The 19,561-nt window shown below is 54.7% G+C and overlaps 1 protein-coding gene across 8 annotated transcripts in view; it reads right to left on the reverse strand.

The window, feature by feature from the left end:
• The window catches only part of PDE9A (phosphodiesterase 9A), a 92,327-nt gene that overhangs the window by 15,741 nt on the left and 57,025 nt on the right, over positions 1-19,561 (reverse strand). For 7 of the 8 annotated variants that reach the window (XM_032458121.1, XM_032457988.1, XM_032457993.1 and 4 more), the window contains 5 exons: positions 15,897-15,951; positions 14,947-15,017; positions 7,892-7,976; positions 1,709-1,790; positions 114-188 (listed from right to left, as the gene is read on the reverse strand). In XM_032458121.1, the coding sequence (XP_032314012.1) occupies positions 114-188; positions 1,709-1,790; positions 7,892-7,976; positions 14,947-15,017; positions 15,897-15,951 (368 nt within the window). Of the gene's footprint in view, positions 1-113; positions 189-1,708; positions 1,791-7,891; positions 7,977-14,946; positions 15,018-15,896; positions 15,952-19,151; positions 19,383-19,561 lie in introns of those variants that run through there. The other variant, XM_032458213.1, reaches the window with a different exon arrangement.

A 19,561-nucleotide genomic window follows, 5' to 3' on the forward strand; every position in this document is an offset into this window, starting at 1 on the left:
TTTGGAGAATCACGTTGAAAGAAAAGGAGAGAGGAGAAGCCAAGGAGGAGAGCGACGGGGACGCCCCCGTCTGGTCCCCGAGACGCTGGCCCCTGGGCAGCCCCCTCACTCACCTCGTTGGGCTCCCAGAGCCAGACGTCGAAGGTGGGCTTCCGCAGGGCTTCTATGGTCTCGGGGGAGAGCAGGTACTGGGGAGGACGGGGGAGCGGCGTCAGCCGGCCCTGAGACAAAGGCACGGGTGCCTTCCCCACCCCCCACCCAGGGCACCTGCGCACAGACCCAAAGGTTACATCCCACGAGAATTCTGGAGAGGATGAAACTGCGGGGACAGACCTCCCACCCGCGGTGGCCGGGGGCAGGGCAAGATCTCCGGGAATGACCACCCTGGGGACGAGGGGACTTTTGGGGACACAGAAAGAACATTTACACCTGACGGTGGGGGAGGCTGCGTGGCCGTGTGTCTGTCGCACTTCACAGCACAGGGCGCCCACGGCAGGCGGCCTTTATTGCGTGCTAACGACATCTCGACAAACCTGACTGACAGACGCGCAGTGAAGTGGAGTCAAGGGAACTGTTTTTTACTTGGCATAAATTCAAATACTGCCCACGAAGCTATTGTGATGGCTTTTTGGCGGGGGGAGCCTGTCACTGGCTTAGCTATGGGCTCTGACTGCAGTTTGCTGAGGGGGCTGGAGCCGGGGGAGGTCAGAGTCCAGGCCACACTGTGACAAGAAAGAGCAGATTTTAGACAGAAGACAGTCACAGTGTTTGAGAATTAGATGTATTTGTCTCTGAGGTCCTTCTGTTTGTTTTTTAAAAAGGGATCTGCAGTGGAGGTTGGGCATCCTTTGTTTGGCCCCAGGCTGGGCCTTGGGACCCCGGACAGGACAGGGTCCTGAGACGTGGGCCACGAGCTCCTATGGGAAAAGGCTCTGGGGTCCATGTGAAAACCTCGGACGGTATTTAGCTCGTCCTTCACACCTGAGGGGGGACACCCTGGCGGGAAGGCTCTGGGGGGCTTTGCTGCTGCAGGGACAGCAGGGGGACCTGCCTTGTGCACGGCCAGGCCCCCGTCTGCAGGGTCCCGGCTGCCGCGAAGCCCAAATCTGAGCACGAGGGCGCGTCAATCAGTGGGGCTGGGTTCCTCTCAGTCACCGGCTGAAGGCATTGGTGACGGGGTGACCACCAGCACCAGACCCTCCTTTTGTAATTGTTTGAAGACCCCTCCCTCAGTTCCCAGGGCGCTGCTGCTTTAACAAGGGCCCGGGGTCCCCAGTAACTGAGAAATTCTTTGTGACAATAAAGCAAAACTTCTAATAGCTCCATACTGTTCAGGGCCAGGAGATGCAATGAAGCAGATTTTAAATAATTGAGCTAAAAGTGAAAGTTCTTTAAAGTAACATTTGAGTGTATAAACCGCTGGCCAAGGGGGCGATGGGGGGCTGGGCGGACACCAGCGAGGGGCCATTATCTCTCGGCACAGTCAGCTCTGGCCTGGGCCACTTTTGCTACACAAACGTCACAGAGAAAATACATTCCACCTAAGAATTACAGGAGGGTTCCACAGCCCAGGGCCCTGGAGGGAGCTGGTTTTGCAAATGTGCAGACAGTTGGCGGCCAGGAGGCCAGGGTGACTGGGGGGGGGGGGGACCGCGCCCTAGGGCTGCAGACACAGCCCCGTTTCTTCAGAGGCAGGACCTCATCTTACCTTGGGATATGCGGGGACATCACGTCGAGGCGTCAACTTCTTAGTGCTATCCAAGAAACTGTACTTACAGGGACAGCTGGTCCTGCAGAGAAGAGCCAAGATCAATTCTGGCGCCACTGCGTCGGCCCTGGTGTTCACCCGGGCGGCGGCCTGTGGGGCTCTCATCGCAACAAGAACAAAAAACCCCAAAGCCCAAACCCAGCCCAAACCCCACGAGCCCCTCTGGCCTCGTTTGTTGTGGAAGAATAAGTCATAAAGCCAAGGATGCCGCGTGGCCGAACCGGGAGCACTCCGCCTGCACCTCCCGAGCAACACTGAGGCCTCGGGAAACCCACCACCTTCATCTCAGAGAAGCTCCGAAAACTCTTTTCAGTGATGCAAGCAAAACAGTTATTCTAAAAAAATTGAAAAGAAAAGAAATAAAAAAAGTCAGCCCCATCTCACCCACTTCCTTCCTCTGAATCTCACACCTGGAAGTGCCTTCTGTTAAGTTTTGGAGTCTCCTAGAATTGTGCTCGGCATAGACGCACACGGACAGCCTCTGCGGCTTTTGTTGAGGGGGGAAGTAATTAGGTTTATCTATGTATTTCAAATGGAGGCCCTGGGGGTGGAACCCAGGACCTCACGCACGCTAGGCACGCGCTCTGCCACTGAGCTCTCCCTTCCCCCGCTCCTGGTACTTTCAACAAGGATGGAACTGCACCAAACTTGCTCTTTGGCAATTTGTTTTTTCCCACTGAACATGCCACCAACTCATTGCTTCTGCCTCAAAGAGCTCAACCTCACCAAAAAGCAAGTCCTCCTCTGGGCCCCGGGAGGGGTGGGCCGCACGTCACCCACCCCGCCTCCCGCGATGGACTTGCAAGGTGTCCCCAGCTGTCTGCACTACACATGTTGAGAGATGAATCCACTACCTGACTGCTCTTTGTTACTTAACATCAAGGCATCGCCCACAAGAACAGAACAAAAAGAACCCGGTGGTTTTAGGGGGATCCACTTCCCGACGTCAGGGGTGAGTGTGCTGGCCTGTGGGTCATAGCATGAGGCTGCAGGTGGGGGCTGCCCCAGACCTGGCACCCCACCTGGCACCTTAACTGAAGGTGTTCTCCATCCTCCCCTGAACAGGGAGGACAGCAGGGAAGGGGGGTAGGTTCCACACCCGATTCGTGTGAGATTCCCAGGCTGGGGGTGGGACCAGCACAGAAGCTCATGCGGTTTGTAAATACAGCTCCATCTTCCGGAAGAGCAGTTTAATACCATATCATAGCATCCTTTAAGCTGCATGTCTCCTCTGGGAAATTTACCTTAAGAAAAGAATTAGATGCAAACCAACAGCGCGAAGGTATTCATCTCTGTGTTATCTGTTGCTGCAAAACCATGAAATCAAACCAGAAAGCCAGCAGGGTGTCCCCAAATGGGAAATAGCTGAGACCATTACGGCACATCAGCGAGGTGGACCGTTACGTGGGCTCTGAGACGGTTACGAGCACTGTGCGGGGCGAGGGGACTTCAGGTGAAAGGGAAGACTCTTCCTTGTGTACAGTACGTCCTAAAAAGTTGTGCAAAACCATTCGCCAAGACACGAGACTAAAAGAAATCAGCTGGCAGATGAAAGCAAGTGCAGACCCCACGGCTTTCTGGACAAACGTATGATGCTGCGGGTCGGTGACATTTTGATCTATTTATTGCTCACAACGTTGTAAATGAAAAGAGAATACAACACAGTATTTCTTAGCCGTTTGTCAAAACTCGGTGGGACTCTGTTCCTAGAAAAACACCTGGGAAGCTCAGGACTGGATTCCCGCCGGGAGCGTCGCGGTCCCTGCTGTCACCACGGATTCACCCCCCCATCAGCAGAGGCGGGAGGTTTTACAAGGAGGCTACGTGGCCTGACAGACTCGGAATAACACGTCTAATTCCTTTTTGCAAAAAGAGCATTTGGTATTATTTTCTTGGCGTGCTGTTATTCCTTCTCTTGAGCCGATGTTTGCAAAAATCATCAGACTTGCTTCATGCGTGGAGGGTCTTTTAAGACAGACGTAGTGAAACAGTGACAAAACCAAGAAAAGGCACCAAGCAAGTGATTTCCACGGTCACCCCTGTAAGCGAGAGGAGTCCCGTTTACACACTCCTGAGCAGGGGAACTTGGTCTTAAGAACACGGTGTCGTCATGATTCCTTTTCTGCTTTTAACCTCTTTGCACACACGCCCACGCCTGGGCTGCCCAGGGAAGTCCTGCTCCTTCCCCGGAGGGCTGTGTAAGCTTTCACCACGCCAGGTGTGGGAATCCAGCTGCTTCCTCGAACATCCCAGCACTGGGAGCGTCTGCTGGGGCCTGGTGCCTCCTGCCAGGGCCGCCCCACCTCGGCCAGGCGCCCCCCGCCTGCTCCCTCTGCGCCCCGTTGCCATGGGAACCAGCCTCCCCCAGCTGACAGTGCCTTTTCCTTTCATTCTACTTGGGGCTTGTTTTTGCTTTCATTTTCTGTGCTCCCAGCCTCCCCTCCTCTGGGGCTCCCCGTCCGGTGGTCAAGGTCGTTTATTGGGGATGAAAGTGGCGATTACAGACCCCAGAACCCTCAGATGCCGCCCTGTGCTCTGCAGCCCCCGCCGGGGTGAGCCAGCAAGCTCCACTCCGTGCAGGCACGTGCTCAGCAAGGCCCGGCCCTGCCCCACATGTGGGCAATCACCTTCTTCGTTCATGGCGGAAAACCCAAGAGAGACCCAGGGCATGTGTCTCAGGGGACAGCAGTCTGTTCGGGGGGTGTTTGTGGGTCTGCGCCCGACCGGATCACTGACCCCACTCCCCCAGGGCAAGGTGGCCGTGGGCCACTTGGACTCCCAGCTCTGAGGACCCGCTGCGGCATGCTCGTGTGGGCGAAGGTGGTCCGCACTTAAGGTTTCCTGGCCGCCTGAGTGGGTCCCCCTCCTCCCCGGCCTGGTGCCTTTGATCCCCTCTGGCCACCCCCTGAGGCAGGATCCCCGAGCAGCTGGGCTGACGTCGTCCCGTGTGATTTCTCCCCCCCCCCGCCCCTGCAGTCTGGGCGAGGTCCCAGGTAACAAGCCTGGTCCCAGGAGGCTGAATGGCTACACGGCCCCTCCGCCTGATTAAAGCAGAGCCCCGCCGTCAACAGAGACGGAAGAGGCGGTGCAAATGGCTTGTCCTCCATCTGCATCCATTCCTTCGTGAAGGAGAGGGCACGGCTGTCTGGGCCCCTGGGCCAGGGTCCGAGGTGGCTGCTGTGGGTTAGACCTGAGCCCTGAGACTGGATTTCTTTTTCCCAGCTGTGTCGCAGTGTGTGAGCTCTCACGCCATTCTGTTTTTGACTGAAGAGTCACAATAACCCGTCTCTCACCTACATGGGATGCTGTAAAAACTGCCTGCCGAGAACACGCTGCCTCCAGGAGCAGTCAGGGCACTGGGGAGGCTCCTCTCGGATTATTGCGCTGTGAGCTCCAAAAATGTGCTTCCTGGGGGAGCAGGGAGGAGGCCCTGCCACCGGGACGAGGCTCAGCTCGGCCCGCTCCACCCCCGACGGACACCCGCAGGTGACAGCTCGCCTCCCACGAGCTCTGAAGCTGGGCGGCTCTTCCCCAGGTGGCGCGTGGCGACCCCCGAGAGTCATGCTGAAGTCCTGGCCCCATGCACCTGCGACGGTGACCTCGCTTGGGGATAGGGTTGTTACAAGTGTAATGAGTTCAGACTGGCCATACTGGAGGAGGGTGGCCCCAGACCCAATGTGACTGGTGCCCTTTTAAAAGGGGACATCGTGACAGAGACAGACACACACAGAGAAATGGCCCAGGGAAGACGGGGGCAGAGACCGGAGGGGCGCTCTCCGAGCCGAGGGACGGCACGCGCCGCTGAGAACCGCCAGGAGCTAGAAGAGCGCCTGGGACAGTCTCCCGGGAGCCGGGCCCTCCGGGTGCCCGCGTCAGACCCCTGGCACGCCTCCTGCTTTTGAACCACAAAGCCCTACCATGTCAGTGCTCCAGTCTGTGCTTTTGTTTTCTAAAGACTTTCTTTTTCACTGTATTACACTTGGGGGGCGGGGGGAGGCAATTAGGCTTATTTATTTGTTTAATGGAGGTGGTGGGGACCGAGCCCAGGACCTGGGCACGCTAAGCACGCGCTCCACCACGGCGCTATGTTACAGCCGCCACAGGAAACTAGTACCACTTGGGTGGAAGTTTGTTTTTCCTCTTGCAACCTGCCCTGCGGGGCCAGCGCACACAGGAAACCACACCAGGGGCGCACGTCACCCTGCCCCCGCCCGGCTCCCACGGAACAGGAGTGGGGGGTGTGCATCAGAGGGGGCCGGTGACACGATGGGGCAGGCCAGCCAGGCGGGGGCTGGCGACTTACCCCTGGCTGCTCTCGATTTAGTCACTTGGGAAGGTAGGAGAGGCTGCCTTACAAAATGCCTCCTGCTTTTGAACCACAAGGTTGTACCCCTGAAACTGATAGAATACTGTAAATCAACTATACCAATCCCCCCAAACCAAACCCCAAACTGCCTCCTGTAAGTGATTTGTGGGCTCTCTGGACACAGCACATCTGCGGGTGAGGCGATCCCACAGAGGGGGACCTGTGGGGACCGCGGCCCACCAGGCACCACCCTCTCGCCCCAGCGGACACGGCACACGGCTGCGACTGCCAGTATGGGGCTGGTGGCAGAGGGACTGAGGTAGGGCTTGGCTGACTGGCTTTTCTCCCCCGGGCATCAGGACTGGCCACAGGATGGAGGTCCAGCACGTGGCAGCCGGGGCGCAAGGGCAGCTAGAGGGCTGAGCCTGAGGGTGACACTGTGACCAGAGGCGTGGTGGCCCCAGCATCCTTGCAGCTTGCAGTTGCCAGGCAACTCCAGGGCTCCTCCAGGTTACATGAGGGTCTCTCTCCTGACCCCAAACAGCCTCTCACTATGAGGATGCAGGGATGAATCGTTCGCTCACAATTTTCTGTTGTCACAAACTCCTTCACCCAACTTCCTCCAAATCGAGTGGACTGAGACATCACGAAATCCAAATTAGCTGACAAGTATGTGGGATGTGAACTCGGCAGTGTCCTGGTAAGTCACACACGGACGTGGCTCTGAGCCCGTGAGGCTACTCCCCGGGCCTGCCGCGAGGCCGCCAGCCCCGCCGTACTCCGCTGGGACCAAGCCGCCGCCATCAGCATCCCTGTGCCTCCGGCCCCGCAGGCCCTTCCACTCGGCCACGCTCCACACGAAGCAGGTTGCTCTCAATTTTTAAAACACAGGGGATGAGCTTCAAGATGTTAGATGTTCTCCATAGGACAATTTGGTGCATTGGCACAGGGCTTCTCAGGTCCAGTAGTCCCATTAAATCCTCTGAGGTCTGGCTGTAACTGCAGCATCCTTAGTGGCCCCCTGGATGGTAACCGTGGGCGTGAAGAAGCCCAAGGGAGCAGACAGGTGTGAGCGGGTCCTGGTGCGTCCAGCCCCGCACGCTGCAGGTGCTCAATGCGTGTGCAGCGTCCAGCCCCGCACGCTGCAGGTGCTCAATGCGTGTGCAGCGTCCAGCATCATCTTGGCTGACCTTGTGTGTTTCTGTCCTCAGCCTGAACATCTGCTTTGGATGTGGCTTTGGTAGAGGGTCCGGCTGTACCCCAAACCTCACTTCTGAGGCAGGGGGCATTTTTTCCATGAGTTTTGGAAACCTGGTCCACCTCACGCTGGCTCCCCAAGGGCACATGTGGAGGGACCCTTGTTCCGCAGGACAAGTGGTTTCTGTGTCCAGAATGGCTGAACCTCGTGGCACAGTTCCCCTGACCTGCTGCTCTGTGCTGTGGGGACATCCCCATGGGAGCGGGGCCTCTGGGGCACCCGGACACTCATCCCCTGTAAGCCAAAGGCTGTTCTGCTTTGATTGCCCGCTTTCTTAAAAAATCAGTGTCAACTTCATTCAAGGAGAGAAGTGAATCCTAACACTGATCTGCAGGAAGGTCATTCTCCCTCCCTGTGAAGTCATCCTCTTGGCCTCCATCTGCCGTAAACGCTCCTTTATGATAAGAAAGCTGTGTAATCGAAAAGCAAATCCCAGATGGTGCCACCCCAGCCAGAGCTGAGTCAGACCTTCAGCCTTGCTTCTGGGAAAACGCAGCCCCTCCCACCCCCGTATGTTCACATGGAGCTCTGCCCCAGGCTCATCTGGCGCGGACCTTACCTGTTGCTTCTGGCTGCCAGCTCCTCCCTCATCTTTCTAATATCGCTCTTGCATTTCTCAATCTCCACCACTTTCAGTCCTTCCACTGGTGACAGAGAGAAACAACGGGGTCACCATGGATATGCGAGGCCGGTGACTGGGGGCTCCCACGTCCCCCGGGGGTAAGCTGGCCTGGGCAGTGGTTGCCACTCCCTCCAGGCTGCAAATACTCAGGGTCTCACCCTCAATCAGCCCACCACAGATGACTCACGTGGCGGGTCTGTTCTGTGGCCCAGAGAGAAGCATCGCGATCATCTGTGTGGCCCCTTGGGAGGGAAGCCCCTTCCCCTCCCATTCCCTGAATCTGAATCTCCACTCTTCCCGCACCCACTTCTCGCTTTCTTTCCATATCCCTGAGCACCAGCCTGAGGACACGGGACAGAGAGTCTTTTATCCCCGAAAGGAAAAGGGGGTATGTGTTCTCAGGGCATTAAAATGCAATGAAGGGCTCAGTGGTTGCAAAACCACAGCCTTCCCAGCAAGGATTAAAATTTCATTAAGATAAGCTTTTAAGTTAAAAAAATTTCATTAAGATAAAAGCTTTGCATTTTAAGGTCCTCTGTAGAGCAGTTCACCAGGAGAAGTGTTCGCTTGAAATGGATGCGAAATGAACAAACCAGGTTAAGACCAGGCTGAGAGACCCTGGTCTTGGTCTCATCCCCGGGGTCCTGCTTCGGGGGGGGGGGTCCCCTAAGTCAGGACACTATTTTCATCAAAGGATGGACTGACGCTTATGCCTGCAAGCGAGTATTCAACTCAAGACGTTCACCCTCGCAGGTGCACATTTAGCCCAGCAATCCTGCAAGCTTTGGAAAGGCTTTTAAATCAGAGTCAGTTCATAGGAAATAAAAAAAGATTAGTTTTGTTACTTTGTAATCACCGCTCAATTTTCATGCAAAAAGATACTACCCACAATGCCACTCACTCCGCCTTTTCATCAAGCGTGGCTCTGAATATGGCTAAAAATAACCTGCGGATGGTTTCTAAAAACAAAGCAACTCAATGACTTCCACTGGTTCCCACCAATCCCCTCCCACCCGGAGGGACTCTCAAGACTCTGGAGCTCACATCGGGGGAGACGCTTCCTGGTGCCAGGCTCTGGGCAGCCTGGCAGGGACCATAACCTCCCTGCGTGGGTTTTCTGAAGTTTACAGCGTCAGGGGCCAAGCAGGGGCAAGGCTACAGGAAACCACTGCTTCTTTCTGCCCAAATGGCAGGAATCTGGAGGATCTGGTGTTCAGATCTGGTCCCGGTGATCTGCGTCTGCGTGCGTGGGATGCTGTGGGAGAGGCCCTTCTGTACCAGGACACGGGACCAGCGAGGTGGGGAAGCACAGGGAACTAGCCCTCTGTACTCTGGGCTCCCACCAAGAGCCCACGCCCTCCTTCTGGAGCCGGTGCTCTCAGCACTTCTCGGCATCTCAGATCCTGTGAGGAGGTGGATGAAACCACGGGCCTCTTCTAAGAAAAGACACATCACCATGACCCTTGATGGTTTGCACTGAAACCAGCACACAGCCTCCCAGGGTGCTCCTTGGCCTCGGTCCCACTGCGGGAAGCTACCCCCACAGAGGAGGGGGCCACGGCGGGGCTGTGTCTGCAGGGCTGCCGTGGGGACGCTGATGTCAGCAAATGGTACACTCAACATCAGTGGTAGGAAGGGGCTGGGGAAGGGGCTGTGAACACGTGAAGCGCAGACAGTTTCATCAAGTTGAACATATCCAGGGCAGAGACCTGGCATGTGGCGTAGACTTGGACCCAGAAGCGAACAGATCTGGGGAAGAGACTGCGCACGCAGTGCGGAGTCCGAGCAGGGTAGCTGCATCCTGCCAGTCAAGGTCCACGGTTACATTTATTACATTTTGAACACCATTTTTCTAAACACAAAATAACCTGTGATCCTTGCAGAAAATGGAGTTAATACAGAGCATCTCAAAGGTATCTGTGACCCTACTGGCCCAGAAAACAACTCATTTAATATTATATATATTGATTCCAGGCATTTTTCCCACCCTCGTGCTTTCTAAGTATCTATCTGTCGATCTGTTCTTAATTTTTAAAAAGACAAAACTGGAATCATGCTGCTGTTTCCCTGTTTGCTCTTTTCCGTCATCAGTTAAGTCAAGGATGCTGTTTCTCTCAGCAGCTGCCTCCAGATCATGGTTTTTGGTGGGGGCCTCGTGTTTGATTAATTGATGTATTTCAGACTCCTTGGCCACTGATGGCAGGTGATGTGAAGATGAAGCCTTTTGGGCAACATAGTACCGTATTGCTAATCTGAATCTCAGAGATTCAGAATTTCTGGCAATTAGGTTCATGAAGAGCCTGGTTGCCAAGGAGACTGATAGTGAGTAATGAGGTGGCAGAAATGCATTAATCGATGGGAGAGAAAAGCAATGCGTGGTGGGAATTAAAGAGACAGACCGCAGGGGGAGGCCGGGAGACGGCCAGAGCCACGGCGGAGTCAGGCACCAGCAGCCCTGGGCCGTGGGCTCCCCGGCCTTGCTGGAGCTGGGCTGCCTGTGGGAAGATTCCCCAGCTGCCCCGCGGGCCATCCCACCCTGGCGGAGGGAGAAGGCCGCCGGCACTGGGCCTCCCCGCAGGTCCTGCCCCGACAGGGCGACGATGGCTGAGACGCTGTCAGGTTCCTCTGCCAGGGCCCACGCATTCCCCTCAAGCTTTAACTGGGCACAGAGCAGATCCCCGAACTAAAGCAGAGGCGCCCCAGTCCCCACCCAGCACTGGAGGCCCCGCTTTATTCTCCCCATCCAGGCGCGGGCCCCAGGCAGGCTGACTGGCAGAGGTGGCGTCACCTGGACGCCGCTGTCCTCTCTGGGACATTAGAAGGGGCTCTGTGGGCCTCCACAGGCCACGGCCGCCCTGATGCCGAGAACCTTTAGGAGTGATTTCCTAAGAAGGACGCCGGCTTTGGGGACAGGGCCCCAGACAACAGCACAGCATGGTCACGGTCACGGTCATGGAGGCAGCTCCATCCACCCTCTTCTCCATCCGCCCCGCCCGGCTCTCCCAAGAGGCCGCCAAGGGCAGGTGGGGCCTGGCTGGGCTGCAGAGCTTCCAGAGCTGTTTCCAGACACACGAAGGGGGCAGCGTTTCAGTGCTTCCTCCAAAGACTTCAGTAAGGAACCTGCACAAAGCACGCTTCCCTGGGTGACAAGGGGAAAAGCAAGGTCCGGTCTCAGCCTCGCGTTTTCTGGGTTGTTCGCAGGACCCGCGGTGAACATTGCCCCCGGGGCCAGCTCTCCAGCATGTGGGTTGTGGGCCAGGCCGGGGCACAGGACAAAGGCTGGAGGCAGAGTCCCTGGCATGGCGGCCCGTGTCCCACAAACAAGGAAGGAAGGGGGGCCCTGGACGGTCCCCCTCCAACCAGGAAGCCAGGGAGGTCCTGCTTGTCCTGTGTTTATGCAACGGCCTCTAACCTCCACGAGGCCCAGGCTCCTCGCAGAAGGAAAGCACTATCTGGTAAAAGGAAGAAGAGCTTTGAAGGTGAATTAAGAGGAATGGCGGAATTTATGTTGGATTCCAAAGAATCACATGCTTGAGAAGGTAAAGAAAAAAAAAGGCAGGAAATTCCACTTAAAACAAGCCGACCAGCGCCCTGTGGTTAACAGATGGCAGCTCTAATGGTGCCTCCTTGAGCAACAGAAGCAGAAACAGCTCCTAACACAGCAGCTCACACAGGCCAGACAAAGCGTGTGTGAGCGTGTGTGTGGAGGCATGTGCCTGCTCTGTGTGTTTACGTGTGTGTGTGTGTGTGTGTGTGTGTCTGTGTCCCCACATCTGGCCGGCTTGCTCCTGACGGCTGTGCAGGGTCAGGACTGGTCTTCTGAGTCGCTGGGATGGCCAGTTCCCCAAGTGCCCCGAGAGGTCCGATGCAGGACCCCGTCCTACAAAGGCCTCCTCTCTCCACCTCCAAGTCACCTGCCCGTGCTTGTGACCCGCATCTTCGTTGAAGGCAGTGACGGCTGTCCCTGGGTGGCCCCTTGGGATTCATACCCCCGGGAGCTCAGCACAGGTGAGGGGACCATGGCCACCTCCACCCTAAAGGAGAGGCTGCTGGGGGCCGGGAAGGAGTCAGCCCCGAGCACCAGGAGACGGTGCACCCAAAGCCAGGTGGGGTTCACAGAGCACGAGAGCCCCCCGAATCACAGCCACCTCCTGGGGGGTGTGAGCCCCCACGGCCATGCTCCTGTGTCTGGCAGGCAGCCAGAAGAAGGTGCGGATGCCGGGGGCTGACGTGGGGAGAGGTCCCCAAGTAGGGCCGTGGGAGGAACCCACTGCCCGCAGGCCACTCCCCCATCCCGGACCACTGCCAAGTCGCCCTCCAAAGACAGTCCCCTCCTCCCTCCTACTTCTTAGAAATGCGAGCTCTCTTGACCCACTCTTTCAGTGCCTCGGTCTCCTGTGCTAGAAATTAATCCAACTAGTAAAATCACGAGTGGTTTTGATCCGGGCAGTGAGCCTGAGCCCGGGGGATAAAGGGGTGATGCCTTCCTCCAGGTGACTTACGCTCATTACACAAGAGCCCTGGGGGAAACGCTTTCCCTCCCAGGAGCCAGCTGGTTCTGGAAGACTCGGGGGGTGGGGCAGGCCAAGGGAGAAGGTCACCTGGGCTCTGTCCTTTAATGGTCCTCAGTTAACAAGCTGCTTAAAGGCAAAACAAAAACACCTCACAGCCTGATTGTTGTCTCTGTAGCCAGATACTGGAAGCCTCCCACGTTCAGGTCAACACGGCTCTCCAGGGGAGCTTTGAAAATTAATTAACGGCCTCTTTAGCTTGCCTGTTTACAAGTAATGGCGGCACTTAAGGTGGCTTCCGAGTGGGGAGGGCAGGAAGGAGCCGGTGGAGCTGGCGGGGGGGGGGGGTGCACCTGCTGTCCCCCGGCCCCTCCATCTGCCCCCCAGGTGGTGACTGTGCGACTGTCCACCTCCGTAAATGTAGGTGGTGACTCGGCAGTGAGCATTTTTTGTGTTCTCTATTGGAAACCCTTCCCACGTCTGGAGGGTTCTCTCCCCGATGGGGCTTGGCGGGGATCTGAGCTTGCCCCCTGCACAAGACGGAAATATCATATGCTCACGGCAGTGAACTGTGCCCCCGAGGAGACAGGCTCACCTCCCCACCCCCAGAACCCATGAGTGTGACCTTGTGCAGAAAAAATGATCTCGAGGTGCGACCACGCTGGGTTAGGGTGGGCCCTAAGTCCAAAGGCAGGTGCCCTGAGAGGAGAAGGTAGAAGGAGGCTTGAGACGCAGAGGGGAGGGGAGGGGCCGTGGGAGACGGTGGCTGTCTGGAGCGATGCAGCCGAGAGGCCTGTGGGCAGCACCCAGAGCTAGACTTTCCCCCAGAAGGACCTGACCCTGCCCACAATTTGATCCAGGACGTCTGGCCTCCGGAGCCACGGAAGAATACGTGTGTGTTGTTTTAAGCCCCTGGTTTGCGGTCCTTTGTCATGACAGCCGCTGGAAACGGACGCATTCACTTTCTCTGGCCTCCCTTGCAGCGACGGCATGGGCCTGTGGTCCAGCTCTGCCCAGACTCTGGACCTGTAGCTGGTGTACGGAGAAGCAGCCTCATGCTGGCAGCAGTGGCCACAGGGCCTGGGGGCCCAAGCACAGGTCCTGTGGCGCGAGGGGAGGTACTGCACGTCTGGGGCTCAGATATAAGAGATGGGTGTTCTCATGGCATCAGCTCTATGAGGGCTTTGGGGCACCGGTCCTGCCTCAGACATGCTGAGCCCTGTCTCTGCACCTGCCCAGCACCCAGGAGGGCTCCCCCAGGTCCCCCGGGGAAAGACCCCCTTTCTGCTTGGTGCAGGCACAACCAGGGCCTGCGGCTGCCCCTGCGGCGGGCTGCCACTGCATCTTTCTAACCTGCATCCTCCTCGCAGCGGCCCAGCCTCTTCAGCCGACATCAAGAGTGGCCCGGCCGGGGCTGGGTGCTGGCCCCAGTTTTATTCCCTTTTGCAATTTGCTGAGTGAACTTGAGCAGATCACTTCCTCTCTTGGTGGCTTCTTCGTCACCAACGGGGAAAATAAAACGGTTCTGAAGCTCCAACAACCACACGGATTTTAAAAACGTCATTGCACTTGGAAAAGTATGACCATGTAAATCATGATTCAAGTTATTTAGGTGAGCTTTTGTTTTTTAAGAGGATCCTGAATTTTTTGTCTTAGAAAAATCTGAGCAATTCATACAAGATGTGAAAAGTGACCTTCAGTGAGTCCTATGATACGAATCAGCCAGGCAGAGTCTGGTGACGCCACGACCCTCACTGCTCTCGGGTTTGGATTCTGTGTACTCATCCCGAAGTCAGTGAATGTGGTGCCCATGAACCGGCAACCTTGGCCTTGACATTGACAGAGCCGTCCTGCTGTGTGCCTAACCAGGAACTACGCGCCACCTGGAATTCAAACATTGTTCCTTATCTTATGGATGGGGACACAAAGGGTGAGTGACTGGAAGCTGTTTTCCTCCCAGAGTTTTAGCTCCCTGATCACTGAATCAAGACTTGGTGATGATCTCGTAGGCATTTTCCAAAAATTACCAAGAAACAACATAAAACCTCATGAAACCAGAGAGGATGGGTCAGCGGCTCACTTATATAAAAAGAGACACACACTGGATGTTCTGCAGAAGGCCGTCCCTGGAGGGGGCTGGGTCTGGGGGCCTCACGGTTTCACTCTGGGCTCTTCTGCATGGAGGGGACGGGGTGCCAGGCGCCGTCCTACTGTGACATGTACTGTGTTGCAAGTTATCCCCACACTTACAAACGCCCTGTGTTACTGAGTTACTTTTAAAATAGGATAAAACGCTTTAAGATTAGTCACTGTTCTGGCCCCTGTTATCTTCAAAGGTAAATTCCGAGCAGCTCACAAAGAAGAGGCCCTCACCTTCGGCCTCCGCTCCCTGGCCCTCACCACACCCCACTGGGCCCCGTGGTTAACTGAAACAGAGGTTAAAAGACGCATCAGGGAAAAGGAAACAAAAACCCCACTCACGTTCGACCCGTTTCTCTAGCACGGCCAAGTGGTTTGCAACTTCAGCTTTCAGTTCGTTGATTTTAAATGCCCTGAGGAGGAAAAAAACAAAACATCAATATAACTCACACAATCCTCAAAGTTAAAATGGGTTCAGCCAACGCCTGCTGGCTCCCTGCCAAGAGTGAGGTCTACAGGAGGCCAGTGAGGGGCGCGCAGGGGAGCTGCATCTGTGGAACTCACGGGGTTGGGGGTGCGGAGGAACAGGACACACCCTCCAGTTATCTCGAGGGTGCCTTCTCCAAGACGGGGACACGGAGCAGGTGTCTTTACGTCCCCACACCTGAGAGTGAGCAGACGCTCTCCGGGGGCGGGGGAAGGGGACCCGCGTCCTCTGCTCACAGCTGGCACAACCCAGCCCCCATCCCACCCTGCTGGGCGCAGACCGCCTTCAGGGGACCTGGTGTGCCCTCTCCAGGCCTCTGAGTCATACAGTTCAACAACTCCTGGGCTTTAAGAAAATACCCTCTGCCCTTTCCCCATTTTAACTACCCCAGGCCGGTTAAAATGCCAGTGAAGTAGCTAGGGAATGGAAAGCATTTCCTCCAGAACTGGCAGGCTGACTCGGAACGAGAGGAAGCCCCTCCAGCTACATGGGAGCTCAGGGAAACCCTCCTTTAAAGCTGTCCGCTCTTGTAGGTTCAAGTCCTGGCCCCAGAAAAGCCAGCTGAGAGAATGCTCAGCAACAGGGGCTCTCGTTCTGAAAGTGCCCCCGTGACACGGCCTGTGGTGCAAGGTGGACGCTTTCTGGCCCCCATCCGAGTCACAGAGCGATGTCACTGGGAAGGGGGCTTCTCAAGTGCTGTGTTGGAGCCTGGCGGCCAGGACAGCCTCAGAGCAAGGGGCCCAGCACCGCCGCCGAGAGAGGAAGCACCGCGCTCTGGGGACCGCGTGTCGAGGAGATTCTGCACCTCGAGAACTGCTCGGCCACCTGGGTCAGCACGCTCTGGATCAGTTCTTCTTTCTCTGCAGATGACAAGAGAGAGACTGATGGGAGAAACACTCCTCGGACCGTCAGGGGCCGCATCTGCATGCTGTGGGCGGTGGTGCTGACGCCGGGCACCTGGAGGGACGCCCTGCCACCTGCCGGCAGCAGGGCCTCACCTGGGCCTGGGGTCTCCTACCACCTGCAGACGTGCTTTCGCTCCTGGGCTGCTGCTCGGCAGAGTGGCCGGGGCTGTGGTCCCCCTGCCGTTGGCACCAGCAGTAAAAGGTGCTCAGGACAGGGTCCCTAAAGCCGGGACTAGTTTTCAGGCAGGGCCCTGGTCCATTTTATGAGGGCAATTACTATGACAAAGCGAGTTCAAGGCATATTTTAAGTGCAAAACACTGTTCTCGAGGCAGGTCCCAGGGAGGAAGTGGGCCGGGGGGAGCGAGGCTGCCCCTTGGTTGCCTGTCACATGAAACCGGGCTGCGTGGCTGGTTTTACAAGGATCAGGCCCCAGGCTGAATACAACCTGCCCGTTTTCCTGTTTCCTGACTGGGCCCAACGCAGGATGCCTTGTAGGAAGGTGTGGGCTGTGTGGCCCTGTTCCAGCAACTCTGTGCCCTTGGGGAGGGGGAGCTCTTTTCTTGGCTCCGGGGCCCTCGGCTCACACCCTAAACACTGAGGACCTAAATCAGGCTTCCTCCTGATTCCATGTTGACCTGAGTGAGGCCTAACCATCCACTAAAACCAACCCAAATCAAAACCAAACCAAGCCTGCCTAAACAAATAATCTCAATCATCCAATTTGGCAATGAGTCTCAAAAGCTCAGAACGTTCATGTGCTGTGCCCTAATGCCTCCGTTTCTAGGAAACAACCACGTGTGTTCACAGAAGATGTTCATCACACTGTTACTTAGCACAGTGAAAACCCTAGCAGCCTATACGTCCATCAAGTGGACATCAAATAAGTGACGGTGTTTCTACACCATGGGAACATATTCTGCTATTAGACATAATACCTTGGAAAATGCTCATGTCTACTGTTGAAGTAAAAAAAGCCTGTAACACCATGTGACTTGATTTTTGAAAACACTGGGAGGGTACACTCCGAAATAACAGTAGTAGTTACTTTTTGGTTGTAAGATTATGTGTAAACTTTTCCCTTTATTTTTGTTTCTCTATATCTAACACATTTCTATGATAAACATAATGTTAATTCATAAACATGTTTTAAAAGTCAGCCTCTCAGACCCCACCCCTCCACTTGCCAGATGAAAGGGTGGACCAGATGACCCAAGATTCCCTCTGGCTTCGGCTCTATGACTCAGATGATGAGAAGAAAACCGAAGTCTTGTTGTATCTCTTAGAGCTGTGAGAGTGAAAACGCCAGCCAGGAAGCACACTGCTGAGCTGATCTGAGCCCTATCCTTCAGAGACGCCCGTACCCACCAGGGAAGGGAATGGCGACCCCACTGATGAGAACACCCAGTAAGAAGGCTTCACAGGCCTCCCTGGTGAACACAGCAGGATTTTAGACCTCTTATTCTGGAATCTTCGGCAAAAGTAATGGGTCACATAAGCTTCATGAGTGAGTGATCTACCTCAAAGTCTTGAGATAAATTTATAAGTCCGTCAACAATTAACATTTATAGATTACTCCACTTAACAGTAGGACACACATTCTTTTCAGGTGCCCACAAAGCATACACCAAGGCAGACCACATGCTAGTCCACAAAAAAAACCCTCAACAAATTTAAAAGAATTGCAACATATGGAGTGTGGTCTCTGACCTTTAAGAGAATCGAAGTAGAAACCAGTAACAGAAAGACAGCAGGAACACTGCAAATGCTCTGAAGCTAAACAACACACTGCTAAGGAAATCTCAAGGGATACAGAAATAGACACAGAACTGAATGAAAATGAAAAATACAACACATCAAAATTTAGCTGTGGGACACAGCCAAAGCAGTGCCGAGAGGAATATTTATAGCACTGCAATGCTTGCAATAGCAGAGAGGAAAAATCTCAACTCGATAATCTAGAACCTAGGAAACACAAAGCACAGTAAACCCACACATTGCTGGTGGGAATAGAAAATGGTTTTCTAGCTACTCTGGAAAATGTTTTGGCAGTTTCTTTTTCTTTTTTTTTTTTCTTTCTTTTTCTTTTTCGTAGTACTATAGCTTATATTATTGAAAAAAAACCTGAGCATAAGTGGACCTGCACAGTTCAAACCCATGTTATCAACTATATATATATGTTGATATATATATATATCATATATATATATATGAACTAAAATAATTCTTACTTTGTATTGAAGCATAGTCAATTTACACTGTTAGTTTCAGGTATGCAGCAAGACAATTCAGTCTTACATACATATGTTTCTTTTCCATTACAGTTCATTACGAGAAACTGAACATAGTTCTCTGTGCTATACAGTCGGTCCTTGTGGCAGTTTCTTTAAAAAAACCAAATGTGCAACTACCGTACAACTTAGCAATTGCACCCTGGGGCCGAGAAATGACAAGTTATAGTCACACAAAAGCCTGGACACAATGTTCAGAGAGGCTTTATTTTTAATAACCCCAAACCAGAAACAACCCGGATGCCCTTTGGTAGGTGACTGGATGAACAAACTGTCCAGCCACACCGTGGAATATTACCCAGTAATAAAAAGGACTGAACCTGTGATACACGCAACAACCCGGATGCATGTCCAGAGAACTACGCTGAGTGAAGAAAGTCAATCCCCAAACTCACCTACTGGATGAACATGATGATAGAACATTCTTGAAGTGACAGAATTGTAGAGATGGAGAGCAGACTCATGATTGCCAAGGGTTGAGGAGGGGTGGGGAATAGAAAGGGCTTGGCCGAGGCTATAAAAGGATGGCGGCAGGGATCCTCGTGGGGTTGGAATGTTCTGGATCCGGGCTGCATCAGTGTCAGCAGCCCGGTGGTGAGATCTCACTAGAGTCTGAAAGACGTCACCACTGGGGGAAATGGGCAGACAGTGTCTCTCTGCATTTTTTCTTACAACTGTGTGTGACTCTGTAACTTTTTTAAAAGAAAAAATTTAAATAAAAAACTTAATGTACAAAATGGAAAGAAAAAGAGGAATTTTCCTTTGGACTTTTGAGGTGGGTTCCTTTGAGCATTACAGGATTTTAATGGCTAAATTTAATGTCCAGCCCAAGCAATAAGGATGCTTTTCGTCACTGTACCCCATACCTTCCTCCTCCGGCTCTGTCTGCAGCGCGGACATTCGGACATCCGTACTCCGGTCCGTGTCCTAGCTACACCTCACCTGCGTGCCACCCGGGCCAATGTATCTGTAATCCGCAGAAAGGGCACCAGCACAAAGGTGAGGCTGTAGCGAGGAAGCCCCACCGCCAGGTCGTGGTCCTCCCACTGATGTCACAGAGGTAATCTAGCCCCAGCTGCCTCTTTAGATACTGCACAATCTGCATTCTTTTCAAGGGGAAAAGAGCAAAAAAATGCCTCTGTGTAGAAGGCCAACCACACCCACACGTCCATAAACAGGGCTTGACCAGGAAATGGGCGCCTCCCCCGCCCCAGCCAAGCGCACTGGAATTCCTGCCGCGGGGCACTGTTTCCTCCCAGGGGACTTCGGCACTTAC

The sequence above is a fragment of the Camelus ferus genome, chromosome 1, assembly GCF_009834535.1.
Source record: "Camelus ferus isolate YT-003-E chromosome 1, BCGSAC_Cfer_1.0, whole genome shotgun sequence".
Lineage (NCBI taxonomy): Eukaryota > Metazoa > Chordata > Mammalia > Artiodactyla > Camelidae > Camelus > Camelus ferus.